This window comes from Nematostella vectensis, chromosome 2 (genome assembly GCF_932526225.1).
Source record: "Nematostella vectensis chromosome 2, jaNemVect1.1, whole genome shotgun sequence".
NCBI lineage: Eukaryota > Metazoa > Cnidaria > Anthozoa > Actiniaria > Edwardsiidae > Nematostella > Nematostella vectensis.
This window is the reverse complement of record NC_064035.1, coordinates 10,411,532-10,424,725: the sequence shown is the minus strand read 5'-3', so window position 1 is coordinate 10,424,725 and position 13,194 is coordinate 10,411,532. Positions and strand designations below refer to the sequence as shown.

Genomic DNA, 13,194 nt, shown 5'->3' with positions numbered 1-13,194 from the left:
AACTTCACAGAAATTTAAATAACAACTCCACAAACATGTAAGAAAAGTTTGAAGGAATTTAATTATATTTTTCGTCCCAATTTTTTTTTATTGTAATGCACCATATATTCTCTATGAATGAAACACGTAAAATACAACATTAGCTTGGGGAACCTGTGTCTTTACAGGACCCCCGTAAAATTGTACGTATACGTCAAAACATTAGTCAGCGATTAGTCACGAAAGCTTCCACTTCGTAGTTGTGTTTTTCGTTGACTTTGTGACATTTTGTAGTGGCAACAATAGAATTATCTCAACGTAGACCTTACACCAAGTATAAACCTTGCAGAGCCCGTTGTTTTTCTCCAAACAACACCAGAATGTCCCAAAAGCTCAGCCATTTTCTCTATTTTAAGCGATATTCACAAGCTTGAGGCTAAATAATGAGTAAGCAGCAAGCTTCAGGAGGCCAGAAAGTCAAGCCAAAGCGGCTATCTATACGTAGAACGCGAACTAGGTCACCGGACGGCCGCCATGATGGGTTAGCCGAAGAGGCGAGCTCTCTTCCCCCTGAAGCTAGAACAAGGTTATGGAACCTGTTTGCACAAATAGAAAGAGAATTCGAGGGAGTACACGCAGAAAATTGCGCTTGTAAGTACTAAGCTACACGACAATAGCTTGCCCAAATTATTTCAGTGATTTTATAACTATGTTTTGTATGGTAGAACTGTTTTGTTTACGAGATGACGTTCAATTCCTTTATGAACAAAAGCTAATTCATCCCCACTTTAATTTGGTATTTATCTCTTTAGTTGGTTTTAATTTAATGTAAACAACCGAAGGTACGAGAAATCCTCCTTTGGGTGTTTTTTTTTTTAAATTTAAAAGTGAAGTTAAGCTCAAGAATCAAATAGCTTCAATTGCAAATAGAACAATTTCATTATCAACTGATACCGACAGACAAATATTCTTAGGAAATTGTTGCAATTTGAGTAAAATTTTATGATGTCAAGATTTTTGAAACCGGGCGGACTTTCATGACCCGAGTGTCATAAAAAAATAATTTGTTAGACTGTTATTCTCATACCATTATGTAAATTGTCATTTTGTTTTGTTTTTAGTGAGAGAAAGGGTGGAAAAACTAGAAATCATCCTGAGTGGGGAGAAGGGAGTTGAAGGTGACATGGTGGTTGATGGAATGCCTGTGAAACCTGGCTATGGAAAAAAGCCATGTGAGTAGAATGTACTTCTTAGACAAGATATCAGAGCATCCAAGATTTTAGTCTTCTGATTTTCCTGTTACACCTAATCTGTCCTTCTTATATTCATTATGTTAACATTATATTAATATTAAAGTGTATTTGAAATGAAGATGTCCCCAACATTCTGTATTCCCCCTCCTAAAAGATCTTAAAAATCTTATTTGATCAGATTTTTGAAAAGTTACCAATCCATGTGGTACTTTTGTTGAGGTGTTTTTAGCGGGTAATATATATTCCAACAATAAAGGTCAAAGGTACATTAAGGCCACCTGCCTAAATTATTTTAGCACCCATAACAATTATAGCATGAATAAAGTATTAAATATAATCTGTTCACTTAATGATATTTCTATTATCACTCATAACAATTAAAACACATCCACTAAATTATCAAAGGTAATCTGGTCACTTTAATGATATTTCAATTATTACAGCACCAATAACAATTAGAACATGTCCACTAAATTATCAAAGGTAATCTGGTCACTTAAACACGTTTTTCTCCACAGCTGCAAGTCAGCTCATGTCACAAAAGTTAAAAACCACATACAAGGCCTCTACTAGTAAGGTACATGATATTGTTTACTTCTATTTCAGAGAGCCACAGCAGTACAGGCTTTAGTAACGAATTTATAACGTTTGTACTGGGTTCAATAACATACAGAAACAGCATTATTTACATATTTTTTCTGTTTTAGCAAAAAATAGCCATTGTTACAATGTATGTGTTCAAGGGTTTTATTATATATTGCAGGAAGTCTGGTACTATTATTGTTCGATTATCAAACTGAAAATAATACCCCCTTTTACAAATATTGTAACATCATGTATACAAAAAGAGAACATTATATTTAATTCAAGATCCCTCCCAACACAAGAAAATTCAATATTACGCATCTTTAGTTTACATAGTTTGGTATTACTAAAGATGAAATTATTAACCTGTGATGATTTGATTGTTTTGTTTAAAGATTGTGTCCAGTTTTAAGATACCCAACCAGGCTGCTGGCAGTGTTGAGTGTCACCGGCTGCGAGGATACCTTGGTCATAGGGATGGTGTGTGGGAAGTGTCATATGCAAGACACGGCCAGGCAATAATTGCTACGGCCTCTGCAGGTACTTTTTTATTCTTTTTTTTTGTGTGAGTTAAATTGAGTTAAAGGTCAATGGCTTAAAATTGTTAGTGGCTTTTAAAACATTGAGGGGTGCTGCTTGTATTAATTAAATTTAGATGTCTAGAGGGAGCCATGTCTGGAGGCACTATGCCTTTGTCCTAAATATGAAGCATTTTCAAATTTTGTTCCTTTCCTGACCATGAAAGCTCTGCTGCTGCAGCCTTGAAACTGTGTTGTCAGCTACCCCCCTCCCCCACCCCTCCTCTAAAATACAGACTGTGAGGTATTGTGGTGTCTTAACAAAACCAAAATCAACCATTTTGAGAACAAGGAGTCTGATGTCTGCACTTCTAAGAAGAAGTGAATGTCCAAATCAGCAGAAATTTTATTATATGTTGCCACCAACATACGTTTTATCTAGCGTGTTAGCTTTGTATAGTTTGAATATACATTTAAGGGTTGTCAGCACAAACAGCAAATGGCAATTGCCAGATGGCAGTTTTACAAACTGCCATTTGTCAATTGCCATTTGCTGTTTGCACTGGCAACGTTTTATTTTAGATCAGGTGTATCTAGAAAAAAAAAACTTACTCTCACCTTTCTCGTTGTTGTTACCAATTTAGATCGCTCTGCACGCTTGTGGGATGTGGACTCAGGACTGTGTCTGTTAAAATACCTGGGCCACATTGGATCAGGTAAAGTTGTTGACGATATTACAGTACGTAACTAACAGGCCTTCTGGAATTGTGTTGTGCCTTTATGAAGACACATCAATTTTCCCTTTTATTGTTTTCATCTTCGGAAAAAATAGAACCAAAAAAATATAGATCATAATTTCAAAAACATATTCAGTAATACCAAACATGTCTTTGTCTAATTTTCCAATTTGCATTTCTTTTTATAAATTACCACCAAAGACAAAGAAAACACCAAAACTTGATGTTTGATTTTCAAGGCATTCCATGCTGAGGCTATTTGGCGCTAGTGTAATAAGTCCATCGTCATGTCTGCACTTGGCCACCTAACCAAAGGGGCATTTGCATACTTTAACACAAATTCCTATTTCTCGATAATTTGTGTGGCGTACAAAGCCTTATAAAGCAGTACGGAAAGGCCCCTTATAATTTTAAGTTTCTCATCCTATGGCTGCAATTCTAGATGAAGCTAGCCTTTAGACAGATGCATGCGATGATGTGATCTATTTTAATAAATTATGTAATCCATTGCATTCATTAAGTTTCAACTTTTTGCATCTTTGCATTTTTAGTCAACTCAATAAGGTTCCACCCGACAGAGCCCCTAGTGTGTACAGGTAAGTCAACCTCCATCAAAACCTTTTGGCCCCTATTTTAAGGGGGGAGGGGTTTGTTAAGCCATTGAGTGGGAGGTTGGGGGGAGAGGGCAAATGAGGAAGCCTCCTTCAAAACCTATTGACCCCTGTTTGATGGGGAAGGGATCTGTTTACCCAATTAGTGGACCATTCTAGACAATTTTCTTTCATTATAGCTAAACTTCTTTTTGAGTGGTGTGGTTCTTCGCAGCCACCTGACCTATTTAAGCAATATTTGCAGTTGTCTTAAGAAATGGGCATTAGAAATTTCAGGGAAAGAGGTTTTCTTTTATTGTTATTGAGAAGTGTTGTATTTTCTCAATCAATACAATCAAGTTATTCTCTCATCTCTGTTCTTGACCTACACTTTTTTACATTTCAAATTCTCTCATCTCTGTTCTTGAACTATACTTTTTTTACATTTTGAATTCTCTAATCTCTGTTCTTGAACTACATTTTTTTACATTTTGAATTCTCTAATCTCTGTTCTTGAACTACATTTTTTTACATTTTGAATTCTCTAATCTCTGTTCTTGAACTACATTTTTTTACATTTTAAATTCTCTCATCTCTGTTCTTGAACTACATTTTTTTACATTTCAAATTCTCTCATCTCTGTTCTTGAACTATACTTTTTTACATTTTGAATTTTTACAGCATCTGGTGAAGGGACTTGTCATGTTTGGAGGGCTAATGTTTCCATCCCAGAACCAGTAAGTAATGCTCACATAAGGGAGTGTTCATTATTGGCTGAGGGGGGTCGGTATTCAGCGCCACTCCACTTGAGTTTTCTGTACAACCCCCCCCTTGGTAAACATCAAAACTTTGTTTACCCCCCCCCTAGGAGTAACTCAAAAACTTGTTTGACCCCCCTCCTTCTCTTTAAAATTCCACAAAATTACATTTATAATATGAAATAAGATACATAGAAACAAATCATTCAATGAAAAACAACCAAGAAATAATATTTATTTTTGTAATAAGTCAAATGTGGCCTTGTGGCGTTTTAAAACAGTAAAGAATATGTTTCTATACCTATATCATTTTTTGCAGGCCATATCACTTGTCCATATCACACAGGACAATTTTATGTTTTGCTGCATGGAATTGTCCTAAGGGAAGGGTCATTATTCTGATCTGGGGGCATGTTCGAGCGAGAAAATTATATGTTACGTTGCGCGTGGCGTGACGTCGGACGTTTGATTGACATTTTTGGTATGCGAGTCGCACGTGCTAGAGTTTTTTTCGAAAGAGTTCGATGGGTGAGTTTTCGGGGGATGTAGTCGTAATAAAACTGTTGAGTTGGAATTTCGTTCGCTCTTTCTTCATCAAAACAGGGCATGCTCCCCTGTAAAAATTTTGTCATTTTCAAATAAATGAAATGCTAATTATTGTTAAAAACGTAAGTAGAATAAAGCATCATTAGCTCCATCCAAAAAGAAATCTTATTTAAACATCTTTTCATACCACTAATCTGAAAAGTTATTAGGGGAGCACTCTGACATTGTTGAATATAGTAGAGGCCACACTGACGAAAGTCATGAAAGTGAAAGCAGAAGGCGCATCAAATTCATTTCTATATTTTGTAGGGGGTCTGGGGTTCTCCCCTGAAAACTTTTGAAATTCCAGACTTTTAGGAGGCTCGGAAATTGATCAGAATACCTGTTCAAAAAATGAAGCCCTCCCCTGAACCTTGTATTAAAATTTGAGGCCCTCCCCCAAATCGACTGTCAAAAAATCGCAACCCTCCCCCCAAACACAGCAGCCCCCCCCCCCCCCCCGTTAAATAATGACCCTTTCCTAATAAACGAATAAAATCGTCCTGTGCCCTTGGTTTGATAGATCTCCCAGATCTGGTACTCGCGGGGTGTCCAAAGCAAAGGTATCCAAGTCAGACTTTTTTACACATTGACATTATCTAATAACCTGCCGTACTAGATTCCTAGTATATTTTACAAATGCATACATTTCAGTTGTTGTTTTTTTTATTGATCCTATAGGTCAAGCTACTACTGTGTAATAAACGTTCTTGAATTTTTCATTTGTGGGGAAGCGTTCACAGCTCAACAGCAGTAAATATAAATATGTAATTGGCAACGCTAGGAAGCAGCTTTTCTTGCATTTTGATTACTCATTTCAATAATAATAAAGTTTCCTACTTTTAAGGGATGAAACTTTTTTGGCCCCCCGTTCAACCACACTGAAACTTTAATGACTCCCCCATCGACATACCCACAACTTTTTTAGCCAGCCCCCCCCCATGTGGATACCGACCCCCCTTTGGTCATAAATAATGAACACTCCCTAACATAGGTCGTCCATCACTGCAGGCAACCTCCTGCTGAAGTTGCATGTTTTCCCCCTACACAATTCATTTGGTTATTGTATAAGTTAAACTATAAAACTTGAAAAACGATTTTAACTTAAAGTTAAACTATCCGTTAGTACAGCATTCAATTATGTCCCCATAGATGTCCTAAGGCCCCCTCCCCATATGCTAATAGCAACCATCAAATTGTGCTAGGATTGGCACAGCAACGATGGATGAAAGATGGGAACACATAGCTCTCTTGGAAAGCTATCTTGGAAAGCTCTCTTGGAGTGCTGACTAGGTACAGCAAATTTTAATTTTCCTTGTCGTTTTCCAGCGCTCTCTGCCAGGATCAGCAGATGAAGCAGATGCAGCAGTGAGTGACCACGAGGATGTGGAAGGTGAATACAGATATCTTAGGCCACCTTAACTTGGGGTTGAAAAAGACTTGGCTCTACATTGAACCTGCTAGAATTAACCCGAATTAACCCCACTAGAGATCCGGCTAGCAGGCTATCTACATTGGGGACTATGTATTCCTTGAAGCTAAGATGAACTATGTTAACTCTTTTCTAAAGTAGGAGCTGACAACCCAGATGCCCCAACGCCTGCTATTCTTCGATCAGCAACACTAGAACTCAAAGGCCACGAAGGTATGCTATTACCCAACCAGAAACATAACATAAAAAGTCACAATGGTATGTTTTTTCCCCTGTATCGCTACAAGTCAGCTCATAAAGATGATACTATTCTCCGATCTGATACATTATAGTTGCGTTTATTAATTTTATTTCAAAGTTAGGCCAGGTGTTTTATATTAAAATATTGTTTGTGATGCCTTAGGTTCTCTTAGTGCAGCAGACTGGTTCACATCTGGTAAACAGATTGTGACGGCGTCCTGGGACCGCACTGCGAAACTGTGGGATGTTGAGACAGGAGAACAAGTCCACTCACTCACTGGTGAGCCATGCTTTGGGTCACTTTCTACACTAGAGGGGTCGAAGAAAATAAAAACTAGTGTTGATATGTACTTGGCATTAGAATTCCTTTAGGATTAATAAGTAATTCCATGTTATTTCCCTTCTCTTTTTTCTCCAAATGGGCATGCATTTCTGTCTTGAACTATGCAGTTTTAAACACGAAGGCGCGGTATAAAAGGGTGCTTCCATTGGAAGCATCGGCTCATTTGTCAATCAACCGCCGTGGAGTGAGCATTCAAGATGGCGGCCTGTTTCAAGTACAAAACACAGAGAGGAGAGGTTTTAAAGCTCTTCCTGTTGTATAAAAATGGCAACTCTACCTTCTAGTCCAATAGAATGTGTAAAAAAGGAAACTCAGGAGAAATGAAGCTACGAAACCAACGTGATTTATGCAAAAAAGGAGCAAACGAATGACCGGAAAACAACGATTTCAAACCTCGAAAAAAGGTGAGTTTTTAATGCCTAAAATTTACTTTTCATAACTTTAAAACTCAGAAAACAGGATTTAAATTAGTCATCATAAGCTTATAGGTATTTAAAGTGGCGGGGAAACTCTGTTTTGCTAGAAAATGCATTTTGACTTTGTCCACATAACTGCCGATAGAAGTAATGCAGGCCTCCTATAGAAAAGATGTTGTTTGTAGATCAAATCTTGCTTTCCTCTTGTTTGCTTTTATTTTTACATCGCCTTGAGCTCGGACAAGATAGTTTTGTGGTGTGTGAAGTTTTCATTCTATTTACAAGCTACTATAAGTTGGAATTTAAGTATAAATATGTAAGAAATGATAGTGTTTTTTAATAAATAAACATTTATACTAAAAATCATCAGAGAAAGCAGTTCAATATTTGTATTCTAGTAATGTTAACTAAACAGTTTAGTAAATCTCTGTTTGAATGAATTGGGGGCCGAACTTGCATGTTGAATCTATTTTATAATTTCTAATTAATTATATGAGTTCATCCTAGCTATACCCAAGAAGCAAGAAATGCTGACATCTGAATAATCAACAAGATATATTCCTCAAGAAAAAGCAGATACATAGACATATATAGTTTTACATTTTCTATGTGATTTTTAATCATAAACATTCCTTTATAAATGAAACAGGATTTGTTGCTATTAAATTGATTGACGTGTTACTTTAAGTGTACAAGTCATATTTTATAAATTGCATCATAGACTATACTTTTGAATAAACCAAAATGCTTTCTCTTTTATCCATTCAGTTCAAGACTTCTCATTCTTACAGTAAAAGCAATTGTAGATATAGGGGGGGATATCTATTGAATGAAAACAGTATAAGTCATGTCTCTATTTTGTATAATTTAACTTATAAAGTATAAATATATGTTTGGGCAACCCCTTTATAAAACTAAGGATCCAGACCGCTTTTGGACAAATAGAAACAAAAGCTAATTCAATTGTTATTATTTCTACCTTATTTGTAGTCATCATAGATTGCAAGATAAAAACAAAATATTATACAGGTGTATTCTGATCCAAAAAGTAGAAAGATAGACTCAATTATGGCTCCAACTCACTTAGATGGATATCAGGCATTTCTTTAGTAGCCCTTCAGTGGTTTGGTGTACATATATATGTAAGTATACAAGCTGAGACGTTGTACAAAGGGTTTTCTGCTGTTTCTGAGCCAGTTATGCACTATAAAAACAAATATTGAAACATCAAATGTTTTCTTTTATTGTATACCACTCCCTTGTTTTGTACAGACAAATAGTAAGTAATGAATTTTATTGGGATGGTACTATGCCCTACTTTTTACCCTGCATCTGATAAATTAACACAGGGCACAATGGTCTAGTGACTTAGTGCTCTTCTAGAAATCAAGTTGACTGCACTATACTCCCTATTCAAACAGGTGTACCTAGTACTCTATCCAGTATACTTATAAATGACAGACAGGGTGAGGTTAAGTTGACAAATTCCCTTAGCCTTTCTTTATGTTCTGGATCAAGAAGTCTGGTACTAACAGCAGGATGGCACCAGAGAAAGGACCCAAGGTAATGACCACCCTAGACAATGTAATATCAGAGTCTCACTTGCACATTCCCTGGATGCCGCTGAAATATCTTATGAAACTGGGTTCAGTTGCCGAAGCCTGATCATGGTAAACATGTATTGATCAACTGTTAAATTTGATAAAAAGATAATGAAGATAAATCTTGACAAATTGACTTTTTTGTAAAAGTAGAAGTCAACTGGGGTTCAACATCCCCTGACCTGCCCACAACACCAAATTTTCTTCCTGCTCAGGTAAATGCCAAAACACTTTATGTTAATTCTTGAACAGATGTACAACAGCAGATAGGCACCTATTGCAGCACCTGATGCAGCAACAAAAAAGTACAAGAAGGTAGAAATAATGGTTTCACTAAAATAAGTTTTACTGAAGTGCCCTCTTACACTTAAGCTGTATAGTGTCTTATAAATAAAAAAATTTATATTACGTATCTTGACTTTATACCTGATGTTTGCTGCGTATGTTTGGTTCTAATGTCCTGGTTTGTTGTGTGCTATTTCAGTACAGAACTTACAAAAACACATATTTTCTGCAATGTCTTTTCTTCCTGTCTTCCTTTCCTCTTCTCCCCATTTTAGGTGCTTCTTTCCAGAGTACAATGCTCTTTATATTTTCCCGAATGTCCGATTGAAATACGAATGCTATCGGCCAAGAAAAGTGCGAAGAAATGAGGCAAAATCGCTCCACGAAACATGTTTTCTAAACACGCTAAGAATGGCAAACTTTAGCTCTGTTTGCACCCTGTTGCACGCATAATCCCTTAGGATAGACTGCTAAACAATAACTGTGGTCATTGAGGGCCCAAGCTCGCCAAATCCTTTCCTAGGAGGGTCGGAAAGGTAAGCATAGAAAAAATGGCGTCGAAGGCGGGAGATTTGAAATCGCGCCGTAAATGTACGAATTCTAAGACAAATATGCATTTCTCGCTGCCAAGAAAGGCTTGAAGTACAAATCAGACATATCTTTTCTTTCTTTGGGAAATTATTTATTCGTTGGATATCAAATCATTAGATTTGGGGGCATTCTTTCTTGACTGGGCTCGTAACGGTAATGGCCGCCATATTGGACTTTCTCTCCATTTGAAAAATGGGGGCGGGCCTTAGGCCCTTTTATACCGCGCCTTCGTGTTTAAGGAAACATGGCGTTTACTCCTCCTTCCAAGAAAGCATAGCATCTTATAGCTACCCTGATAAAAAAACTATTGTATTTACTATTTTCCTTTCAGGTCACGACCAGGAGCTTACCCACACCTGTACTCACCCCAGTCAACAGTTGATTGTCACTTCCTCCACCGACACCACCTTCCGTCTTTGGGACTTTAGAACGCCCTCCATACACTCTGTCAATGTATTTCAAGGTCATTCAGAGTAAGTTAGTATCATCTACGACACCACCTTCCTTCTTTGGGACTTTAGAACGCCCTCCATACACTCGGTCAATGTATTTCAAGGTCATTCAGAGTAAGTTAGTATCATCTACGACACCACCATCCGTCTTTGGGACTAACGCCCTCTATACACTCGGTCAATGTATTTCAAGGTCATTCAGAGTACGTTAATATCATCTACGACACCACCTTCCGTCTTTGGGACTTTAGAACGCCCTCCATACACTCGGTCAATGTATTTCAAGGTCATTCAGAGTAAGTTATTATCATCTACGACACCACCATCCGTCTTTGGGACTTTAGAACGCCCTCCATACACTCGGTCAATGTATTACAAGGTCATTCAAGGTAAGTTAGTATCATCTACGTATCACTTTCCACCTCTTTCCATCACTCTTTTTACGACATGACAATTACTGCATTAATTATACAGAAGATTTGGAACAAGCTATAAATGACTGTAAAATATGAAGAAATTTATGATTCTGAATTCCGAAAGCGAAGGGGCAAGGGGTCAATTCGTGAGCATACAGTAGCTGTGCAACCCAAGCTCTCGTGCTCTCATTCGTTAAAAACTTGAGTGAGCTGTTGTTAAATTATTTAAATTTGTAAAACTTTCTTATTATTATTTGTGCCTTTTATTAGCACGGTTAGGTCTACTGCATTCAGCACTACCAAAGATATTGTTGTGAGTGGAAGTGATGACCGCACCGTTAAGGTATGTTCCCAGCAAAAAAGGACTATGATATGGGGCAAGGCAAGAATGGCCTTCCAAGTTGGGATGAATCTTTAAGAAAGACGGAAAAAAATTCGCAGTAAGGGACGACCGGGAGTTCAAGCTACCCCAGTAGAAATGAATTCACACGTTAGTTCACACGTAAGAAAATAACTTGTCGGGTTTTCGATTTGATTACCTTTTGTTGTTTGTATAGGTATGGGATCTGAAAAATATGCGATCCCCACTGACCACCATCAACACGGACTCAGCTGTAAACAGGTATGAGTCTTACCAGTCAAGGAAAGACTTGTGTTCGGCTTTGGATTGAGTTCCTATTTTTACTATTTGTCCTAGTTTACTATTTGACACACCTGCAGCTTTGTCAATATAATTTATTCTCATTCTCATCTTATTTTCCATTCCAGATTGTCAGTTTCTTCTGTGTCCAATATCATAGCCATTCCCCACGACAATAGGCACATTCGGCTCTTTGATTTGAATGGTGTGCGGCTTGCACGTCTTCCTCGCCGCAATGGACAGGTAAAACACTTTGGACGCGTCTTCCCACATGAGTGTCGATCAGTGGTAGATCCATAATTCCAGGGGGTGGGGTAGGGGTTATGAGGGCGTCTCATAACATATTTAGCGCGGGTGCTTCGCGCGGCTACATTTTTTTCCTGTGCAGGACCCTGGCCGACGATTTGATATGAAAAATATAAATCTTGTCGCCAACACCAGATAATTAGCGTTAGTACCATGTTTTTTAAAGCCTCCCGACCGCCCAGAATACTAAATCCTTGTCTCGTTTGGGTTAATCCAAAGAGGTTCAATCATTCCAAAGAATCAAACCACCAAGTATGATTATTCCTGGACTAGACAAGGAGTTAGCATTTTGGGCGGTCGCGGAACTACTCATTTGGCTGTAATTTCGACTGCAAGAAGTGTAGCTGTTGGATTTTTCTTGTTTTTGTTTTCTTTTCTTCTGGATGTCATTGTTTACTTTCTTCTTTGGTTCCATCACCTTAGGGTCATCAGCGGATGGTTTGCTGTACCGCATGGGGCGATGAGAACTCAACGAAATCCTGTAATCTGTTCTCGTGTGGCTTCGATCGCAGGGTCTTGGGGTGGCAAGTGATTCTTCCCAAAGAAGAAAAGTGATATCCAAAAGAGCACCGATAACAGTGTTGCCCTCACTCTTACATTCTCTTGATGGCGACACCATGACACCTGATGGCAACATAACAGCAAGTGCGCGTACCCATTTCCGAGAATGGGAAATTTCGATTTTTTTAAATGCAAGCTTGCAATAACAACAAATGAAGTTTGTTTTCTCTCGTGTGATGTTGTCTTTGTGTTGTATGCCGCTAGTGTCTGCACGAAGAGATGAATTTATTGGGAGCAAAGGGGCTAGTCCCAGGCGCAGTCGTCCGTCGTGTTAGTCTAAAAAAACTCTGACAGTAAGGACGGCTGTCCCGGAGACTTAAAGAGGGCACGTTATAATGTTTAAAATGATTATTGTATGAGAATGGTAATAAAAAAAAACTCAAACAAATTACATTAATAGCTTTTAACTCATTTAGCTTAGTTTCGCCCGAACTCTCAAGAGAGAAAAAATAGTGGGGTGCAGTAGAACTCGGATAACTCAACAAAAATAGTGGGGGTGCAGTGGAACTCGGATAACTCGAACTCTCAAAAGACAAAGGGGGGTGCAGTGGTACTCGGGTAACTCAACAAAAATAGTGGGGGTGCAGTGGAACCCGAATAACTCGAATTCTCAAGAGACAAAGGGGGGGGGGGGGGGAGTGGAACTCTGGTAACTCGAACTCTCAAAAGACCGAGGGGGGATGCAGTGGAACTCGGATAATTCGAACTCTCAAGAGACAAAGGGGGGTGCAGTAAATCTCGGATAACCCGAACTCTCAAGAGACAAAAAAGTGAGGGCGCAGTGGAACTCGGATAACTCGAACTCTCAAGAGACAGAGTGGGGCGCAGTGGAACTCAGATAACTCGAACTCTCAAGAGACAGAGTGGGGTGCAGTGGAACTCGGATAACTCGAACTCTCAAGATAC

At 38.3% G+C, this 13,194-nt stretch overlaps 1 protein-coding gene across 2 annotated transcripts; it reads left to right on the top strand.

Moving 5' to 3' along the window:
* Nucleotides 1–301: 301 nt before the first annotated feature.
* On the top strand, nt 302–12,676 carry LOC5521176 (WD repeat-containing protein 37). Of its 2 annotated transcripts, none has more exons than XM_032366467.2 (15): nt 302–630; nt 1,101–1,211; nt 1,751–1,809; nt 2,213–2,357; nt 2,980–3,051; nt 3,624–3,668; nt 4,344–4,399; nt 6,335–6,398; nt 6,579–6,650; nt 6,841–6,957; nt 10,245–10,386; nt 11,052–11,124; nt 11,339–11,403; nt 11,550–11,664; nt 12,151–12,676. In XM_032366467.2, exons 1-15 carry the CDS (start codon nt 423–425, stop codon nt 12,280–12,282), a joined length of 1,476 nt encoding a protein of 491 aa, XP_032222358.2. In that variant the 5' UTR covers nt 302–422; the 3' UTR covers nt 12,283–12,676. The 2 variants fall into 2 exon arrangements, with proteins under 2 accessions (XP_032222358.2, XP_032222357.2); XM_032366466.2 differs by having other exon boundaries at nt 6,576–6,650.
* The last annotated feature ends 518 nt before the right edge of the window (nt 12,677–13,194 follow it).

Excerpts from the sequence above, each read along its gene's own strand:
- LOC5521176 (XM_032366466.2), top strand. The coding sequence starts at position 423 with ATGAGTAAGCAGCAAGCTTCAGGAGGCCAGAAAGTCAAGCCAAAGCGG. Across the intron at positions 3,669-4,343 it reads AGAGCCCCTAGTGTGTACAG|CATCTGGTGAAGGGACTTGT; the intron begins GTAAGTCAACCT and ends GAATTTTTACAG. Across the intron at positions 6,958-10,244 it reads ACAAGTCCACTCACTCACTG|GTCACGACCAGGAGCTTACC; the intron begins GTGAGCCATGCT and ends TTTTCCTTTCAG.